Source organism: Megalops cyprinoides, chromosome 21 (assembly GCF_013368585.1).
Source record: "Megalops cyprinoides isolate fMegCyp1 chromosome 21, fMegCyp1.pri, whole genome shotgun sequence".
NCBI classification, from domain to species: Eukaryota; Metazoa; Chordata; class Actinopteri; order Elopiformes; family Megalopidae; genus Megalops; species Megalops cyprinoides.
In genome coordinates, this window is record NC_050603.1 from 28,129,061 (window position 1) to 28,149,722 (window position 20,662).

The following is a 20,662-nucleotide window of genomic DNA, read 5'->3' on the forward strand; positions in this document are numbered from 1 at the left end:
CATGATTACATCAGACTCTGTGAGGACTTATTATTTTCTGGAAGGCATCAAAATGTGGAGGAAGACCCTCGGTCCATTTGGCCCAGACCAGGGGGATATCCACCACAGTTGGTTCAATTAAAAAAAAAATAAATTAAAAAAGTAGGTTCTGATGTAGTAAACTACTTTTGCCGTGTTGGTGTAGCTTAGCTTGCTACATTTCTTTGGGGGTAGTGTAGTGAAGCTTAATTTAATGTCGAGTAACTTGGTGGCTTAGTTCACTACACTTTCCAAGTAGGTTGCCCAACACTAGGTGGCAGTATAGCATAGTGGTTAAGGAACAAGTGAAAGGTTGTGGGTTCAATTCCTCCACTTGGGCACTGCTGCTGTACCCCTGGGCAAGGTACTTAACCCACATTGCCTCAGTAAATATCCAGCACTTCATAAGACAAAGCTTTCAGTTTAGACTTACTCATTTCGGTTAGAGAACATATTGATCCCGCTTTCATTTTATATGAATAGTGAATAGTTCTTGTGCCCCAGTAAGCCATATAAAATATTCTAAAAGGTCTAAATGTCTCACATTTAACGCACATATCATTCTTGTTTATTGCAGTTGACAAACATGGTTGTTTCATGTAGTCACTTCAAATGTAATATTTGAAGCGTTTATTATCAGATTCGGGTTGTAAATGAGAACTTTTATTTTTACACGTCGGAACAATCGTAACCCGGAAGTACTCGGAAGTACCCGGAAGCATTGTTGCTGGTTTAACGCTTGTTGGTGTAGGTAGGATTTACGCTGCTCGTTTTAGGTGACTGTACTATGTGGCCTGTTCCTACTAATTCAGAGTAGCGATTCATTAAAATGTCGCACAATTTCAGATAAATCTGTTCTGGAACAGCACGAACTGGAAACACGCTCTACGAAATTCACTTATATGTGAAATTACCAGCACATTATTCCGCACTGTCACATAACATCGATTATGGCTGCTTCGAATTGCTCCCTGAAGATAAATAGACAACTACTGGATCCCAACTTTGAGAGCTATCGATTGTCTTTGGACCCTTTGCCATCTTACAAAATACAGTTGGATGCTGGTGAGTCTACAAAAACAACCTTTCGGATGTTTTCCTGGTTTCTAGCTAGCCATCTGTCTGCCTCCACCTTTCTGTGGCCAATTAGCCAGGTTGCAACACATGCTCATCCAGGAAGATAGCAAAAATTAATCACAAATTAGCCAGATAGATATTAGCTAGCTAGAAACAAAATATTCTAAACAGTGACACGGTTACAGTACAGAATGGATTTACAGTACCATTTAGCACAATAAAATGTAACCCGGTTAAAAACATTAAGTGAAATCATTTCATCAAAGCATATAATTAGTGGGATTTAAAAAGGTTGAAATTCATTAAATGTTATAAAAATGTTTAGAAGAAGTTTAAAAACTAGGTTAACTAAGGTAGCTTGTTGGATGGACCTTGTAAAAGAAGAAACAATCGCCATCAGTTAAACGTGAACATGTGGCTGCAGCATGGAGGACGTAGCCTACTAATGTGACGATAGCGGTTTACATAAAAATAAAAACATTACCCATCTGACGACTCCTATTAGAGCAGACGAATGAGTAGATAAATGCAGAAACGCGTACAGTAATATATAATTAAATGAGTGGATTAAGAAATGTTTAACCTATGCGTTGTTGCGCGTTTTTTAGTAGTAATACGGGGGGAAAACCTGGGTACTTTATGAGACAACAATTTGGATCTTGTGAATGGGGAATGTTGGAGGAGAGGGTGTTTGTCCATTCGGCAGATTAAGACTAGGAATATTTAACTTCTGTCAAATTTCCAGAGAGTGCATGGCCGAACTTTGCCAGTACCTGTATATTCTGTACAATGTGTGCATGCTGTACTCTCCACACAATTTGCTCATGTCTCTCTTAGAGATACTGTCTTTTTTTCCAGTCTCTGGTCCTCTCTGTAGAGGTGGAATTTATATTAGGGTTTCTGTATGGGGAAAAATCTAAAGTTACCTAATCAGGATTTACTGTGCTCTTCCATCAGATGACCTCCTGTTGTTGGTTGACCTTCTTGTAGTTCCTTATTGCTTTATCAGAGAAATTCAAATAGGATAGAGCAAAACATAAAATTCATTTCAGAGCAGGCACTGCTGTTAAGCATTTGTCTATTTATAAAGAGTCCTTACCACGAACCATGAAATATTAAGTGGCAAATGGCTTAAACACAAATGAAGTTTGTGTTGAGTTAGTTAATTTATAGCAAAACATTTAGGCTCCAGGCTAAAGTGCCCCTGGTCTGATAATGTCTGCCACCACTCTGTCAGGAAAAACTAATCATCTCTCCTCATATAAGTAGCAGGCAAACTACTGAGCAAATGCACAGTATGTATGGAAGAATGTCACCTGGACAACGTTGAAAATTGGAAATTTTTTACTGAAGGAAGTCTATGAAAGGTTTTTTTTTCGTTTTTTTTTTTTTAATGAAACGCATTAAACATTATATGTGTACATTGTCTTGTCCGTGACTTATACTACTTGAGTGTACAACTTACAACTTAATTTTAGTAATTAACTCCTTTAATACTCAACTCTCCTAAATTCCTCTTCTCAGCTTAGCTCAGTAATGGTGTGCTGTTCATGAATGAACTAATCTTTTTGTTCTTATTGAACGTATCTCACTGAAGGGGTGGCAGTGTAGCATAGTGGCTAAGGAGCAGGACTCATAACTGAAAGGTTGCCAGTTTGATTCCCCACTGGAGCATTGCTTCTGTACCCTTGGGCAAGGTACTTAACCCACAACTGCCTCAGTAAATATCCAGCTGTATAAATGGATATCATTGTAAAAATTGTAACTAATGTAAGTCACTCTGGATAACAGTGTCTGCTAAATGCCAATAATGTAATGTAATAATGAACCCCAGTATACTTTAAGTGAAAACTATGTCAGCTCATAGAAATCTACAAAATCAAAAATGACCATGAGTGTAGGGGAAAGTTACTTTGGGGCAGGAAGTCACATTGGTTGTGTGCGTGTGTCATAAGTCATTATACTCCTAAAGGAAAACTCTATATAAGAGACTGTTTCTAACAATATATCAGAGTTAGGGCTGGGTGATATGGCTTATAAATAATATTACAATATTTTTAGGCTATATCGCGATACACTATATATCTCGATATTTTGCAATCTCCTCCAAAGCACTTCATAAATGCCCAATTTAACCCTTTGATGCATACAATCACACCAGTATGATGATTATAATAGTCCCTGCACCATATGTCTGCATTAAAACATTCTTATTTATATTCATTAGTGGTTTCTATTGGAACAATTTTAAACTTGCATGCAAAAAGGGGAAAATCACAACCAAGCTGAATTTAACAATACACATATTTTGCTGCATATTTTGCAGATAACCGTTGTTTGTTCAACATCTTTCTTGCGATACCAGGGCTCCAGACTAACTTTTCGACTGGTAGCACTGGTGGTACCAACTTTTTCAGTTGGTCGCACCAGCACATGATTTGGTCGCACCTTATTTATTTATTTGGTACGGCGTGGTATTAATCAATGACCTTGCATGCTAATGAATATTTGTCTTAATTTGCATATACTAGTTTTGCATTGATGTAAAGATTGACAGTGACTCGAGACTTGAAATGTATTAAATATTTTATAAAATATTTTAATCTGAACACTAAGTTTCCCTCGTACCGCAACCACGGGTACTGCTTTAGCCATTTTGGTTGAAAGAAGTAGCCTACTTTTTCTTCTTCACTGGCTCAGTAAGTCTCTCACCTGCTTTCATCATCAGTTGTGTCTGAGTCGGGACCTCTAGTTGGCTCTCCCTCTCCACCAGCCTCCTCCTCTCTCTCCTTTTTTTTTTTTTAACCCTTTCGGGCGTACAGTCACACGGATGTGATTAGCCGTTTAGCACGTATGCTAAAACCGGTGTGATCAGAACACGAGATTGGAAGAAATTCTAGCTAATTTTAGCTCCGAGGAAACCTTGGTGAAACAGCGATTTAACATAAAAAATATAGCAAATGCAGCGTTGAAAACTGAGAAACGTAATAACGCTAATGAAAACATAACGAACCATGTAATGTAACGTGCACTACATAAATAAGGTACGTGCTAAAGGGTTAAAATAATCAACTATAGACCGCTTCATCTTTGGAACGCGGTATCATCTAAATTGATTGTTTCGCGCGTTCCATCATCAGTGCGCGTGTACAGGCAGGGAGAGACGATCTGAGCCAGTGACGAAGAACAAGTACTACTTTCAATCACAATGGTTAATGCAGTACCCGTGCTGAAGGGGCACCAAAACAGCCTAATCATCATGCACTCGCAAGAATGCGACCACGTGAAATTTTAACTCACACGCTCTCAAAAGTCTGGAGCCCTGGATACCCAAACCACTGCCAGACAATGGATGCAGTGCTGTTTCTTTTCGGAACCAATTCATCCGCCTCCATCTTCTATTACCGTTTCCAAACTCAGCACGTATAAACTCGCTTTGGCGCTTCACTTCTTTCGCGCTCTCCAGGCTCTTTCCCTGTTCCCTCCAGATACAAAAACACATGTCTCACCTATATACATCACACACACTCGACCAGGAGAGTGGTCTGGATGGGCGGGCGAGTGTGTGTGACGTATGTATGTGAGTTTTTTCTTTTTTGTGACTGTGAGAGGGAGAGAGCCGTAGGAGATAGCGAGAGAAGCGAAACGCCAAAGCGAGTCTCATGCCAGCGGCTTAAAAAAATTACGTGACAATTTGTTTTGTAAAAATCTAATACTTAAACACATAAAAGAGATTCTAACATTAAATAAAATTAGTGCCATATATTTTAGTTAATTATTAGTAAAGCTACTTGCTAATTTTAGGTTGTTACAAAATGAATTTTTGGCAGTCGGCCTTGATATTTATTTGTTAAATGGGTGGCCCTCAATATGTGAATTGCCATATCTGTATTGTCCTTGGTTAGTTTACATAATAATATGTCCATGATTTATTAAGTTGTTTAGAGGTGTTTTTTGTTTAAGTATTTCACATCAGAGAAGTGTTGTCTTTAGCTAGATAACAGTAAATTTATTCATGTATGCATCTTGTATGTATGCATGCGTCTTAATACCTACCATCATTCAGGATCTTTACTGTTGTAAATAATTGGTGGACCTAAGGAAAGAATAGCAATTTATGTCATTAAATTCAACTGAACACCGTTAAAAACAAACGTTATGTCTTGTAGAAACTATATGTCATCTAGGCTCGTTTATTATCTTAAACTGAACAACAGAGTATTGTCAAGATGCCACCCTGGTCAGAGATGGAACCACATATACTGAAGGAAGTAGATGAACTGAGCAATATTAATATAGTTGTGGACAGAATTAATTGGAAGAATGAACGCAGTGAGATAGGTAATCTTTATAGTCACTTTCTGAGAACTGGAGTAGTGCTGTTCAAACTATGGAGGGGAAGTGCATTTGGGTCATTTGGTGTGAAAAATAAGACTAATTTACAGTCAGAGTGAGTTATTAATTTAAAGAATATAATATCAAAGATAGTTAACTTCAAAGAAATCTCAAAACGCCAAATCCATTATTTATTGCATTTTTCTTGCACATGCTCATTGGAATGAATTACTTATCTATCATTTTAGTACTTCTTCAGGGCTGGATGAATCAGTGACTCAGTGAACTGGATTATTGTACTGAACTTTGTCCAGGAATGACTTGTTCTTAAGATTAAGGGCAGGTGCTCCTTCAGAATATGACATGATTCTGATTAAAAGTGCCAGTTCATTAACCAATCTGTCAATTACTGGATAAAAGCAGTGGTTATGATAGTGGACAGATGTTTCCAGTTGCTGTCTGAACTCTGGCAGTTCAAAATCCTGCAGATGGCAAGGTTATGCTTTTCTCCTTTTCTCCTTTCCTTCCCAGTTGAGACTCTGGTTGTTGCTGCTGTCCCAGATTTTATTCCATGTTTCACCATTGTGATTCTCTTAAAGGATATCAATAACTGAATACAGGAAACTTAACCAGAGCAAGCTCCAGATGTGTGTAGTGTAGATGATCAGATGATCAAAATGTTTTTTTTTTTTCACCAGCTGTGGCAGAAGTAAAATTGGAGGACCACCAGTACACTTTGGATCATGTCCGTGCCTTTGGCATGTACAATTACCTGCATTTGGACCCCTGGTATGAGGACAGCATTTACTTCATTGACTGCATGGGCAGGGTGCTAAACCTCACTGTAACTCTGGTAAGCCTCTCAGCCACAGGCCTAGTCCAAGCACATGCACAGTTGAGATTTTGTAATGATTTCGCCTTTGTGGGTCACATGGAAATGTAGTAGTTCTTAGGTTTTCAGGTATGGGGTTTCATTGGTGTTTCTGAGTTGAGAGTTAAAGTTACATCCTTGAGTGGTTCCAAGTGGCTTCAGACAGTATGGTATCTCTGTCAGCAGACTTTCCAAGCTGATGATGATGGCACAAGTAGCAGAGTCTTGGCATGTTTCGCTCTTGCTCCAGTGTGTACTGTAGGGTTTGGGTCACTTCACAGACTTTCCCACTCATTCTCCATCTCAGCAAGACAAAACCACACAAATTCTCTGCATGGTGACTACACTCACACTCAACACAAAGCACTTCATCTTGAAATTTGAATCAAGAATGTGCCCTATGACAATAACATTCCCATCAGGATAAGTCCATGCATGGGTTGTAAGACTGATTTCCAGAATATTTAATTGCAGATCATGCACAGTTCTCCCTGTCTTTGAACATCTCCCTCAGGACCACACTCACATATTTCTCATAGAGCTTCAATATTCAATAATGTAATATGCTAGTGGTCACGTTAAAAAAAAAAAAATATATATATATAAAATGTTAAATGCTGCTGCTCATAAAGTGCTATTTAAAACATGTTCCTTGATGGACAATTAACTAAAATATGCCAATTGATTAATTATGCTTTAATATATGTTGCCATCCCTGCTAGCTAGCTATGGAATATTGTACTGATTTAATGATAAAATAAGATAAATAGAAATAAATCTTATGTGATTCTTAAATCGTGATTTAGTGACTGCATTTGCAATAATGTGACTATTGTTAATACTACCATTAAGACAACAGTTTGATTAAGATAATACTGCCATTAAGACAATACTTTGATTATGCTGTATACATTTCTGTGCATATCTTATAACATTCATGTCCTTAAAGACATGCTGAATGAAATCTGTCTTGTTCACTTCAAAAATGTTGGTTTTTGCTATTCACTTTCTTTATCATAGACATAGCTTTGTTAGCTAACTAGCATCAGCATAATTAATAACATAGCTAACAAGGAAAATGTCATTTCTCCTATTCTCTCTGACATGTATAGTTTTCATACAAACCAAGAAATGTGATTCAGGTGTTTCAATGTTCCAATACAATGATGCAAATAACATCAGAGTAGTCCACGTATCTTACTACTTACTGTATAGTACTGCTTACTCCATGTGTGCTGTGACGTTGGCTTAATCACATTACAGTAATTAAAATTATGAAAGCAGTGTGGTGTAGTGGCAACGAGCAGGGTTTGTATGCCAGAGTTTTCTGAGACACTACTGTTGTACTCATGGCCAAGGTACTTAACTTAGTGTTGTCTCACTTACTTTTTTCACCAGCACTGTGAATGTTTAATGGATGTGTTCAGTAAAGACATGAAATAATATTGTGTGGTATTAGGTTAAGCACATTGTGTTTGTCTATACTTGGGACTTAGATGTAGATCAGATCACATTTTATGACCAATTAATGCAGAAAACTAGGTAATTCCAAAGGGTTCACATACTTTTTCTTGCCACTGTATGTAGAACACCTTATAGTTCAAATTACACTATTATGAAATCACCACAAAACGACAAATTAAGTGGATATACGTAATCTATAGAAAGAAATCTGACAATGAAACCACAAGTAGGATTTGCGTTGGTCACCAGTCAAAACCCACAAAAGAAAATGGAAGACTGTCTACAGCAGTGGTACATACCCACATAACCAACATAGAATAGGCTTCCAGAGGCAATGTCTGAAGGGTGTCATAACTGAGATAATATGGGGGCGACAGTGGCTATGGGGGCGACAGTGGCTCAGGAGGTAGAGCAGTCGACTGGGGATTGGAAGGTCCCTGGTTTGAATCTGGCTCATCCTGGCAGAGTGTCGAAGTGTCCTTGAGCAAGACACTGAACCCCCAACAGCTCCCAGTGGCCAGTTGGTAAGCCTGTATAGCAGCCTCTGCCACTGGTAGGTAGATGTGAGGCATATAACTGTAAAGTGCTTTGAGTACTCAAATGAGTAGAAAAGCGCTATATAAATGCAGTCCATTTATATAAATGCAGTCCATAATATTCTCTCCCTGCAAGATAAAGACTTGACATCCCTATATTGTGTGGTCCAGGACACAGCGCTGGGGAAGCCCCGGGAAGTGTTCTGCATGCCCTCAAACCCAAACTTATGTGAGAGCCGTCTGTGTGCCTCTCTCAGCCTCACCTCTGCCACCTGGGCAGCACTGTCCGATGGCACGGGCAGACTGTATCTCCTCAGGACTGGCAGGAGGGATGAAGGAGCCCTCAGCAGGTGGGAGGTAAGATTGTAATGCTACGCACACCTGTTGCACACCTTGTGTGTCCATTCCTTTTTTCACAGTTCAGAAGGTACACACATAGAAAAGCAGAAACCGATTCATTTATAGGAACCTGCTTGATTTATAGCTTCTTGTGAGAAATATTTTTCTAATAACCTTACCCTCAAAGCCTTATACCTGCAGAGAACATGCCTGTCCTTAGACAGAGCATGTGTAATACATTTTATCCCAAAGTGCAAACTGAGTATTAAACACAGAGTCAATTTGTACAGCAGATATGTTTTTCTGTAAGAGATTTATCTGTATTATCGGTAAGTACATAAAGGCTTCTAGCATCCTTTAAGTCTGGCCTGAAGTTTTCTGGCTGCTGAATGATTCAGTGTCTCTTTTTAAGTTTGGCCAGTGACATGTGAATACTGCTTAACACTGAATGCTTTCTGAGGATCTGCTGTTCCACCTGTTCCAGGCTCCCTCTCCCAGTGCCCCTTGCTCTCCTATCAGTATTTCTGTATTCATACAACACCTATTATTGGTTCAGATTCTATGTATTTGTAATTATAATGCTTTGATTGTAACATAATGTGAATATGCACAGAAAGTACTTGCAGTAGTAGGGTCCTATATGTGTCTTACTGCAGCGTCCTGTTATTGTCACTGCTTTCTTTTAGATTTCCACAGTGTTACGTAGAAGCATCTTTGTGATTAAATCTTCCTATTGCCCCAGCTCCTGTTCAGTGAAAGTATGGGAGAGCCATTCATCATTGTTCACAGCCTCTCCCATGTCCATGCTGGTGTCGAATCAGTGGAGCTTCTGCTGCTGCGCATTCAAAAGGACCAATCGGAGGCCAAGGGAAGTGGCTTCTCTGTGTTCTTGGAGTGGCTGACAGTCACCAGTGCCAGAGGACATGGTAAGAGCCTTGTTCCGGCTGTTCTCCATTCTCACGCCTAGCAGGGCTTTATGGCAGGAGCACTCTGAGAATGAATGCCTTAGTTTCAAGCAGCTTATCACTTCACAGATCTAATTTTTAGTAGCTGCTCACAAGCATCACTTCAGAAGAAGTGCTGTGCAGATCAGCTTGTCTTTTCTGATCAGGCTAGGCTGGTAATGGATGCAGATAATTACATTAATGCATATATACAATATAAAGAGTGTTGGATGTAAATAGTGTGGATAGGTCAATAATGGACAAAGATGAATAAAAATGAATATAAACGGGGACTCAGTACCACAGTCTATCATTTACATAACATGTTGAGTTACAAAATTACTAAATTACCTTGAATTATTTTGGTAACTTCCAAATTATTTGCTTCACCCCTGAGTTTCATAACATTTTTTATATTAAACTATAATAGTAATTATGCTACAGATATCCATATCAAGGTTGTTCATGTAAATTAAGAATGTTCGGGATACCAGCACTGAACCCTAAGTGACACACTTGCCCACAATGCCCTGTTCAGACATTAACTTGTCATCATTTCTATCATTTGTATTCCATGCTGAAGCCAGTTTTGAATCCACTAGTTGAAAATTCTCATAGTTTAATAATGTGGCAGAAGTAATGAGGCTTCATGTACATAGTGCTCATATAATTGAGCGGTTTTTCCTCTCACATTTTTGCCTTATAGGGGGATAATTGTGCTTGGCACTAACACAGCTATAAAGTTTGTTTTTGCTATTGCTCTAGAGCATATGCAGATTTTCAGTGTGTATTATACATATTTTCCTCTTCATTGTTTATATTATATTTTCTGCTCTCCTGATTCAGAGTGTTATTGTCTCTCAGACTCTGCATATCAGTGGTCCTCAAGGGTCAGTGTCACATATTAATATTTGGTCTGTCTGACTCATTATCATTAAAGTGATTATCTCCTCCACTGGTTATACATTTAGCAGATTTCTAGAGGATTCAGTCCCATTTCTCCTACTTAGCCTGTGATAACATTAGTCCCAAATTAAATGGCCTCTTCCAGTCCTGCATGTTTTGTTCTACAGGAAATTTTTCAGATTTTGGATGGCCGGTTTCCAAAAATGGCCTTAGGAAAGTATGTGTAAACGTAAAAACACTCCTGAGTGTTAAGTCTGATTTTTCTTTTTCTTTATTATTTACACTCAAAATGTTTCAGTACTTATTTACTGTTGGAGAACTAACAAATTTGCAGGGACAGGTTGGATTGAAGTGTGTTTCAATTAGCTAATTCAATTTAGAGTTTCAGAGTAACATTTAAGGAATATTTACTTACCTGATCAATCAGTCTTGAGATTTAAAAAAAACAAACGAACACATTTGCTTATTTTAGAAACATCAGTGCTGTTTGCTGTTTTTAAGATTTATGGTGAATTGAAGTGTGTGGATGGTTCTTATCATGTCAGAAACATTTGTGAGCATCATGGTACCTCTTTTTAAGTCTCTTAAAATGTGTATTGCATAAACTAAAAATGACAACAATATTGATTATTACTAACAGGGGAGAATGTCTTACTGAACACAGTTTATGTTTTATTAGTTACTATGAAAAATGTTGATTTGTCAATATTGATGTGTTGGCTGGCCTCAGACGAAGAGCAGAGGCACAAGGTGAGGAAGAGGAGGCTTCTGCAGGGTAAGTCTGTCCCTGACTACGCTGCAGTGGAGCCACAGGGCCAGGGGCTCATGGTGGCCTCTGAGAAGCCCTTCAGATTCACACACGTTGATGGAGAACCACTGGAAAATTCTGCCTCAGAGGCCATGGAGCTGGATGAAAAAACAGGTCAGTCAGAGTTCATGTAAGATGACTATTTTTACAATTAAGATTAACTTCATATTAAGTGAATGCAAAATAAGGCAAATCTGCCTTCAGCAGAATGGCACTAACATCAACACAAACACATAAGCATGTTTTTGAAAGCATTAATGAATCAAAGGCAAAACAATGGGTCATAAATGCATGTTGGATTTTTTTTATGTGATTTCAGAGCCTGTCTATTTTTGGCAGCAAACAACAGAGGACATCACCGTGACAGTGCGCCTCCCAGAAGACAGCACTAAAGATGTGGTGGATTTCAGACTCTCCCCAGACAACCTGACTCTTGGGGTTCAGGGGCATACCCCTCTATTAGAAGGCCAGCTGCATGCTCTGGTGGACCCCACAGCCAGCACCTGGAACTTTCAGGATGACCAAAGGCAAGCTGCAGCTCCTGAGACACCACTGTGTGCTGCCTCTCTCTACCTGCTGTCAGCCCTCACTCTCCACTCAAATCCTGAGATAGATGTGTTGAGGATAGGAGCCCAGTGGCACCCTGTGCACTCTACCAGTAATCTCACATCCTCCTGTTTTTGATGAAATAGTTTGATTGAGAATTTGGCCAGGACACCAGGGAGCCCTCAATGCTTCATACTGAGAACAGTGGAATTGTTAATGACCACAGAGTCAGGACCTCAGTTTAACATTTCATCTAAAGACAGCACTTCCCACAGCACATCCAGATCTCATGTTTGGTCCAGATCGAAGACTGCCCCCTGCTGGCCCACCATGTCCATCTCCAGCAGCAAATTCTCCTCAGGTTCCATTTAGATTCAGTCGTCAGGCAGGAAAACGTTAGAGGGCAGCATCGCTGCTGCAGCATGGAGCACTTTGCCGCCTGTTTTTGGCATGAGATGACTGGGATGAATATGCAGCATTCTAGATGAGATGCCACTAAGCCTTTCTGTTTCACACTGTTCTTAAACACAAGGGAGTAAAGCGAGTCTTTCATATCTTTTCATAACTTCAGTAATTCAGTTTTTTTTTTTTTCAGTAAAAAATTCAGTACGCTGGAAAGAAGTAGTAGTAACTGTTGGTAATATATGTAATTTCATTCATTTGAATTCCTCCCTGGTTCTGAAATCCTTCTGAAAGCCCTTTCAAGAAGACCTAGCCACCTAAGTAGCTATGGTTAGTTGTTAAATCAATGAAAAATATATTAAGTGAAATTTAGTTTAACGCAGTGGTTAGTTGCTAGTTAGGGGTATTTGCTAAAAATCATGAGTTTATGGGAGCATGCAATGATGGTACTTTAGTGCCTGAGTCCTACATTATGCAGTGCATTACTCCACAACAGGAAAGTAAACATATTCCTAACCAACAAAGGAGGCAATTATCAGCTCTCATGTCTTTTAAGAGCACAGTAGGAAAAAGCCACCCTGTTGCAACAGTCCTAAAAAAAAAAAAAGCTGTCAGAACCTTGCAGGAACCACACACTTATTATTTTTGCTTTCACATCTGTGCCTGTCTTCTGTCTCCTAATATACTCTTCCATACTAAACTTGCATGAGTAAATTGTGTGCTATTATCCTGAGTATGTGGACCATGCCATATTTGTCAGCGTTGCATATATGCATTTTATATCTACAGTTATGTGCATATATATGTTAGAGATGCACCTATCCACTTTTTTTCAGTTCTGATCCGATTCCGATACCTGGATTTGGATATCTACCGATACCGATACAGATACCAATACCAGAGCTCTTTTTTCTTGAATATTATTATTATTGTTATTACTATTGTTGTTGTTGGTATTATGTGTATGGTTACATGAGGCTGTAGTAAACCACACAGCACCTCTTATTAAAAGAGCAAAAAATATACAAAAATGCAATAAATTTATATGTAGGCTATTCCAAAGGAATTTATTTGAACTGTAGTTTAACCCTTTTGCACGTAACTTATTTTTTAACTCTATGTAGCACTAGCGCGCGTTAGATGTTTATGTTTTCATTAGCATTATTAAGCTTCTCATAGTTTTCATTTCATTTGCTATACTTTTTAATGTTAAAACGCTGTTTCCTCGGAGCTAAAATTAGCTAGAATTTTTCCAATCTAGTTTTCTAATCGCACCGGTTTTAGCATACACGGTAAACGGCTAATCACACCGGTGTGACCGTACGCACGAAAGGGTTAAATGCTCAAAAATATGTTCCCACGACTCTGTTGCATTTGACTATGTTAATGTGGTCGAAATCATCACTGAAACTCATGCCAATGGATTTTCTGATTGCCAGATAGTGTATATGGAAAAAAAGGAACGAATAGTGAAATCTTCATATTGAACAGCCAAATCCGATTCGACTGACAAAATTCTGAGTCGGGTACAGCCCTAGTATCATACGATGCAGCACAAGTTCCACCGCTCAGAATGTTGGCTTTACACGCGTTACAAGTTACTGTCTTGCTTTTCTGTGTTTCAGGACTAAAATATCTCCAAACTAAAGACATGTTGATAGCCAGCTGTTAACGTTACTAGCTCACTCAGTTGCAGACTAATGGTCCAGCACTCCGCCTGTAGGCTACGTGTAACTCATAGGATTCTGGGAGACAAAAAAAAATGCAGACTACTGGATATCTTTGTAGAACTGTTTAATTACTAATTAATTAATTGATTTGTGCTGCAACATTTTGGCTATGGGCTCAAAATTGCATTAATAAGCTACATATTTATAATTTATAAAAACATCAGACTATGGAATTTGGATCGGTACGTGGATCGGTAATGTCAGTCCGATATCCGATGAGTGAATTATGTCAGTATCGGCACCCGATGCCGATATTGGATTGGTCCCAACTGTAATATATGTCATACCTCCAATTTTAACAAGCGTGAGTTTTCACAAGATAAAGTGAATTTAAGACTCTTATGAGTTCAGTAAAAAATTAAATTATTATTTCTTGAAATCCTTAGATGACAGACATACAAAACCTGCAAAAAGTTTATTGGATGTACATTGTTGCTCCCAATCCAATATAAGGGTTTCTGTGTTCAATAACAGACAGACCTGATGTTCATAAGGGAAGGAAGGAGTTTTACTTCATAGCCAGCCACAGAAAAATCACCACGACACAGCATTCACAACATGTTCAAATGACAGTAGAGTTGGGTCCTGTTGCCCCTTTCACACATGCACTGGACGCCGGAACGTATCTGGCCCTTAGCCAGAGGAGCAGTATGTGAGAACGCAAATGTCCGAATCAGTCGAACCGGACTTCGTTCTGCCAGCTCCCTAGTAAAAAGTCCACCTCATGTCGGGGTGAGCCCATGTGTGAATAGAGCAGGCAATGTTCCGGAGAATCCACCGCGAGCGAGTGGCCGTGTTGATGACGTTTCTGTCATGCGACTGGCCCGAAACCGGAAGAATACAAACATCTGCCTCATAGTCTTTTTGTGTGCCTGTATATTGCTTTCCACTGTTTTGTTGACATTGCGGATACGTCCAAATACATGCTATTTTGAGTCCAATGATAGTTAAAGAGTTAGCTATAGTTATACTGCCAAAACTTGTCTCTTACAATGATAGTACGCAGTACACAGTATGCAGTAGTCGGTTTCGAATACAGCCACTGCGATTTCTGCAGCGTACTTTTTGCGTCATGTCCTGCCTCCTGCACGCTCTACCCAGGCGCCGTCCCTCACCTAAACCAAACCGGAGTATTTCCTGTAGGTGTGAACACGTGTCACGGACAATCTCCTGTTGTGTGCTACATGTGTGAAAGGGCAATTCCGGCCAAATTGCGGACCTGATTCTCCGCACTTTGTCTGGAGTTCATATGTGAAAACGGCTTTATACAGTTAGGGGTATTCCCCCTGGGGTGTGAGACAACAACCCCCACCCTAACTGCAGCCTGGTGAGTGGCAGCACCATTGTTAATTTAAACCCCCCTGTCCCCCTCAGAATGCAGTCATGCAGAGGCTGGTGGTGAAACATCAGGATCTGTGTGTGCTCAAATGTTATGTTTCCTCCACACAATACATTTTTTTAAATTACTTTCTAAGAACATGTACCTATAGATCCTGTGCTCGGTGATCTCCAGATAAAGGTATGTTAGAATAACCCAGATGTGTCTTTGACAGAAGTTCCTGCAAGGACTCATAGAGTCCTTGCAGGAACAATTGCAAGACAATTCATAAATGAGAGCTGGTGTCCAATGGTGGTGTATTCTCTTGTGGTTTTTCCAGCCTGGAAGTCTTCCTGCAGAAAAAGACCAAAGGACCAATGTGGCCACAGCTGCTTATTGGGGACAGGGGGGAGGAGTTTGTGATGAATGAGAGACTGACTGATGAATGCATCAGTGCAGCAGAGCTGGTAAGTTTTGGGGTAACCAAAGCCTTTACTCTCAATCCCAGCTGATGGCCCACCCCAATCCTCTATCCCAGCTCTAGGCTGTTGGTGATCTGTACATTAGTAGTAATTGGCATAGCATAGTGGTTAAGGAGCAGGACTTGTAACCACAAGGTTGCTGGTTAAATCCTCCGCTGGGGCACTGCTGCTGTACCCTTGGGCAAGGTACTTAATCCACAGTTGCTTCAGTAAAATATCCAGCTGTAAATGGATAACATTGTAGTTAAAAAAAACTAACTGATGTAAGTCGCTCTGGATAAGAGCATCTGCTAAATGCCAATAATGTAATGTAACATTTTTTGTAACAATCCTAATAGAATTTGCAGTAATGATGTAGTGGAGCCTTTGGAATCAAGTGGGCACAACACAGTCAAATTTGAGGTATATTCCTCCTTTTTTTTATTAAGGCAGTTAGAAGAATTCAGTGAACTGGTAAAAATAGAGGAGGAGATTGGACCAGTTGGGGAACCAGTTAGTGTTGGCAAGTAAGGTTTTGTGGTCAGAGGTCCAGATGTCGCACAGGCAAATGGTCCAGTAATATTAGATGTTTTGTGTGTTATGTGAAGTCCTTCATGAGATGTAAGAAAGATTTGACATGCGGCTTTCACCTTTCAAATTTGATATGGTACTCAACATTTGGAGTCAGCAGATCATTAAGGACAGTAAACCATCAAGAGATTAACAGATTATGTTAAATTGTGTTTTCATATTTCAAATGTATTATATTTTTAGAATGACAATACAGAGAAGGGTAAACCACCATGTAATGTCCAGGAATTGGAGGACTGCGACACCTTCCCTGGGGACAGCTCAAGCCTGATGCGATTTGATGAAAAGACGCTGAAACCTACGCATGTGGTACCATCATTTGAGTCGGCTTTGCTCCTGCATCACAAACCCTTTCATTTTCATTTTTCTCATCTTATTCAACATTAAGTCAGTGTTGCAATCTAAAAAAATTCATCAAATTATTTGAAGTAGTACATTCCTACAGCTCCATTCTGACAGGGCACACTTAATTCCAGAGGAAATTAAAAAATCACAAAACTGGTAAAAACTGGAAAATTATTCCTTGAAGCTGGAACGAGGCAAGAGAAGCTGCTGGAACAGTAAAGAATAAGAATAAGAATAAGAAATACTTTATTAATCCCAAAGGAAATTTGAGGGTCACAACTGCACCGTCCGGCACACATCAAAACAACAAAGAATAAATTGAATAAAATAAATAAGAGGTATAAAATACAACAATAGAAAGAAGTTTGTGCAATTATGCGTTGAGTTATCGTGCAAGTTATCGTGCATGTGCTATGATTATATACATAGTATAAAATGAATTATGAAGCAAGAATAAACAAGGGTAAGGTTATTGCTATTATACAGTATGAAGTGCAGTAGAAAACAGTTATTGTTGTACAATATGCAAAACAATGATAACTGTATAGTGCAAATCCTGACCAGATGGCTAGAGAGTTAATGTCCCATGTGCAACGATTATGTGTGTGTGGGGGGGGGGGGGGGGCAGCACAGGGCATTAGGTGCCAGTCAATCTCATGTTGCAGTGGAGGGGGGAGGAGTTGTATAGTTTGATGGATGCAGGCAGAAAAGACCTTCTGTGCCTCTCAGTGGAGCATTTTGGGGAGATCAGCCTGCCACTGAAGGTGCTCTTCATCTTCACAAGCCCGTCATGGAGAGGATGGGAGGTGTAAACCAGTAAACAAACAGTTGAACCCACATATAAATACTCATTAATAAAAAAAGATAAGTTGGATAAAATAAGATCCATAAATTCACTGCATGAATGCATGATTTTGTAAGGAATTCCTGAATTGGGTAAAGCTGCTTGCCTCTCTCTGATACAGGTGAATCTGGGAAGCCACCAGTTCCTGTTTACATTGGCTGTCAGCCCGTCGGAGATGCCATGTTTCTGTTTGCGGCATGATGTAGATGCTTTGCTGTGGCAGCCCCGCCCAGATCAGACAGACAGCATGTGGGAGCACATTGCCACCTTCAATGCTCTTGGTAAGAAAAACCCTGCATGTGCCACTGCGTTATCTGCTAAGGTTGTTTTTTTCCCTGCTTGTAGGAAATGGTCTTACTCCCAGCTGAGAGTAGGAGTGGGAAGCTTCATAAATAACTCCCACTGCCTGCTCTGATGTAGGATTTTTTTCTCCTAAAAATTCTTTCAGCAGGACTCTTTCAGCAGGACCTGCTTTTACCAGGAGGTCTCCCATCCAAGCTCTAACCAAGCTATATAACTACAGACTGGAAATGGCTGCTCTTGGCTTATCTGCATGTGTGCCATGATGTGACAGCATATTACTTTTCTGATTTTATAATAAGAATGTATTTTGTGATGTATTTTCAAATGTTGTACTACACAACATCTTGTATGTACAAGTTAAAAAGTAAAAAGAAAAGTGTAAATTAAAAAGAATTGTTTATATAAAATTTTAGTTTAGTACAGTATTTTTTTACTTCAAGTGAAACATGTTTAAAACTTGCTTCCAATTAAGCGCTTAGAGCCATGTAGGAATATGGAGACATGGCGGGTTCCCTTTTCTGAATGATTCAGTTTCAGTTCAGTTCAGTTTTATTTGTGTAGTGCTTTTTACTGAAGAAATTACACAAGCAGCTTTACAGAGACCCCAGCCTGAACTCTTGATAGCAAGCCTATAGCAGCAGTTGTAAGGAAAAACTACCTAGTCAGAGCAGTGAGACTGGCTTGCTGGGTCAAGAAGCTAGGCACAATCAGGTGTGGGGTCTAGAGCTGGAGCTGGGCACAATCAGGTATGGGGTCTGGAGTTGGAGCTGGGCACAGTCAGGTGTGGGGTTTGGAGCTGGAGCTAACATAATTTGATGGATTATGCCCTGAGGTAATGTTCCAACAATTTTTTTCATCAATTTGCAGGATACATCCAGGCTTCAAAACGTGATAAGAAGTTCTCGACCTGCGCACCTAACTTCTCCTATGCAGCCCTGGGCGAGTGCCTGCGGCGAGTGTTTATCTACCGCCAGCCCTCCCCTGTTGATACGGTGCTCTTCAACAGGAAGCAGGGCAGGCAGGTGGGGCAGGTCGCTAAGCAACAGGTTTCCAGCTTGGACTCCAATGAAACAGTTCTGGGCTTCAGGGCCACCAATGAGAGGCTCTTTGTCTTGATCTCTAATTACCTTTTTGTATTGAAGGTAAATAATTAGAATAGGCTACCTACACTTGCTCCCTCTTTCATTCTACAGAGTTGCAGCTGTGCTTCCCACAGGGCGTAGTTCACCGAATTCAGTGTCTGAGTGTGGAAGAACAAAGCAATTTTTGTAATGAAACTACATTTTTATATAATTTTGTAAAGGTGCATAAAATGCTTCTGTTAGGTCCTGGGCATTCTGCCATGGTAGAAACAATGTAACTACTGCTCTTTACTGCAGTTGGAATTATTATGTCATATACAATATTCTCAGGAACCAAGAATAAAATACTCAAAGCTTTGAAATCCTGTATCTGCTCTTCTATAAAACAATCAAGTGATAAAGATTAATGCTTTTAATACCATATCAGCCTTGTGTTAATTATAAATGAAAAGCTAACTCAGATTTAGTTATGGGCCTCTCTGTGCAGAGACTTAACTGGAAAGCAGAGACTTACATAACTACATCAGCCAAACCACATATCATCTCCCCTTTCCTCTGCCCTGCTGCTTAGATAGGTGCTGGGTGTATGTGGAGCCCCAGCTGTTGACATCACTCTGTTTTGTTGTACTGCAAGTACAAAGTAAAAAAAGTACGCTCAAATTCGCTCTTCTCACCTCTTCTCCGAAGCAGCTGTGGGATAGGCTGCTGCTGAGCCCCCTCATCACTTACTTTTAGAGTGCCTGAATGCCAAAGCACTGTTTTCTCACTATGTTACTATGTTATTAAGGCACTATGATTTACATGGGATACATCACCATAAAACATAATGGCTTGGACAGAGTCCAAACTGGCAAAATCATATTGAGGAAAAGTGCTGTGAAAATCATAAAAAGAATTCCAGCTCACTCTTACATTATCTTCATAATGCACCCAGGAAATGGGAAAAGGTGTAGCTTGAAATTTGGGGTCCACACGCTGGAGATGGGAGCTTTCTTAAAGGGCATTGACAAAATAATGATTATTTCCAGTTTCTGGTGTTATAGTGCTTATTGTCTTTAAAAATGTATCATATACTCGCAAGAATAAAAAAGCTTCAAGTGGAATTCATAGAGGAAATTTTTCCATAATTTGTCACAGTAAGGAATGTAAAGTTAACAACTATTGATAAGTTGGTATGTGGTATAAAAGATATATAGTATGAATGCCCTTTATGTGACAATTCTGTCCACATGTCTGTTATTGCTTGGCCAATAATATATTAACATTTTCTATGGTGCAATATTCTCAGTATAGAGATCATCTTCCTTCACACTGTTAGTCTGTAAACATCTCTGTGTAAGGATTTCCTATTGAACACTTTCACTCACATTTAAAAAAAGAGGCCATTTTCAGATCTAAGAATTCTGAAAAATCCTACCACCACAGGATATCTCCACTGCAAAATACAATGTGCCTATCAGAAATCAGTCCTTTAGTTAGTCAGCAATCCTGTTGTAGGTCTGAAGGCTGTGAAGTGAAGCGGGCATACAGAAAAAATCATAGCTAGGTCCTTACCCACTGTTCTGTGTTTCTGCTAGTTTCAGGAGATGTTTTACGTGTTTCTGTTCCATTAAGTTGTCCTGCTCTCATGAGGCTCCAGTCTCAACAAGTGAGTCTTCAGTCTCGTAAACAAAATTTCTGGTAGTACCACAGTATCCCAGTCTCATCCATGTGTATGTTTGTCCATATTCATCTCATGTTAC

General features: G+C 39.6%; 1 protein-coding gene across 1 annotated transcript; it reads left to right on the forward strand.

Annotated features, from left to right (window-relative positions):
- The first annotated feature begins 753 nt into the window (after window positions 1-753).
- On the forward strand, window positions 754-19,991 carry nudcd1 (NudC domain containing 1). The gene is made up of 10 exons (XM_036555022.1): window positions 754-1,083; window positions 6,129-6,283; window positions 8,473-8,658; window positions 9,383-9,566; window positions 11,221-11,412; window positions 11,618-11,825; window positions 15,635-15,761; window positions 16,530-16,655; window positions 17,657-17,816; window positions 18,706-19,991. The coding sequence occupies exons 1-10, from the start codon at window positions 969-971 to the stop codon at window positions 18,990-18,992; spliced, it is 1,740 nt and encodes a 579-aa protein (XP_036410915.1). The 5' UTR covers window positions 754-968; the 3' UTR covers window positions 18,993-19,991.
- Window positions 19,992-20,662: the final 671 nt, after the last annotated feature.

What these genes read in the sequence shown, in the direction of transcription:
- nudcd1 (XM_036555022.1), top strand. Translation starts at nt 969, where the DNA reads ATGGCTGCTTCGAATTGCTCCCTGAAGATAAATAGACAACTACTGGAT. An exon ending in GAGCCCTCAGCAGGTGGGAG is followed by an intron (nt 8,659 to 9,382) that starts GTAAGATTGTAA and finishes CTATTGCCCCAG; the next exon opens with CTCCTGTTCAGTGAAAGTAT. An exon ending in CACCAGTGCCAGAGGACATG is followed by an intron (nt 9,567 to 11,220) that starts GTAAGAGCCTTG and finishes GGCTGGCCTCAG; the next exon opens with ACGAAGAGCAGAGGCACAAG.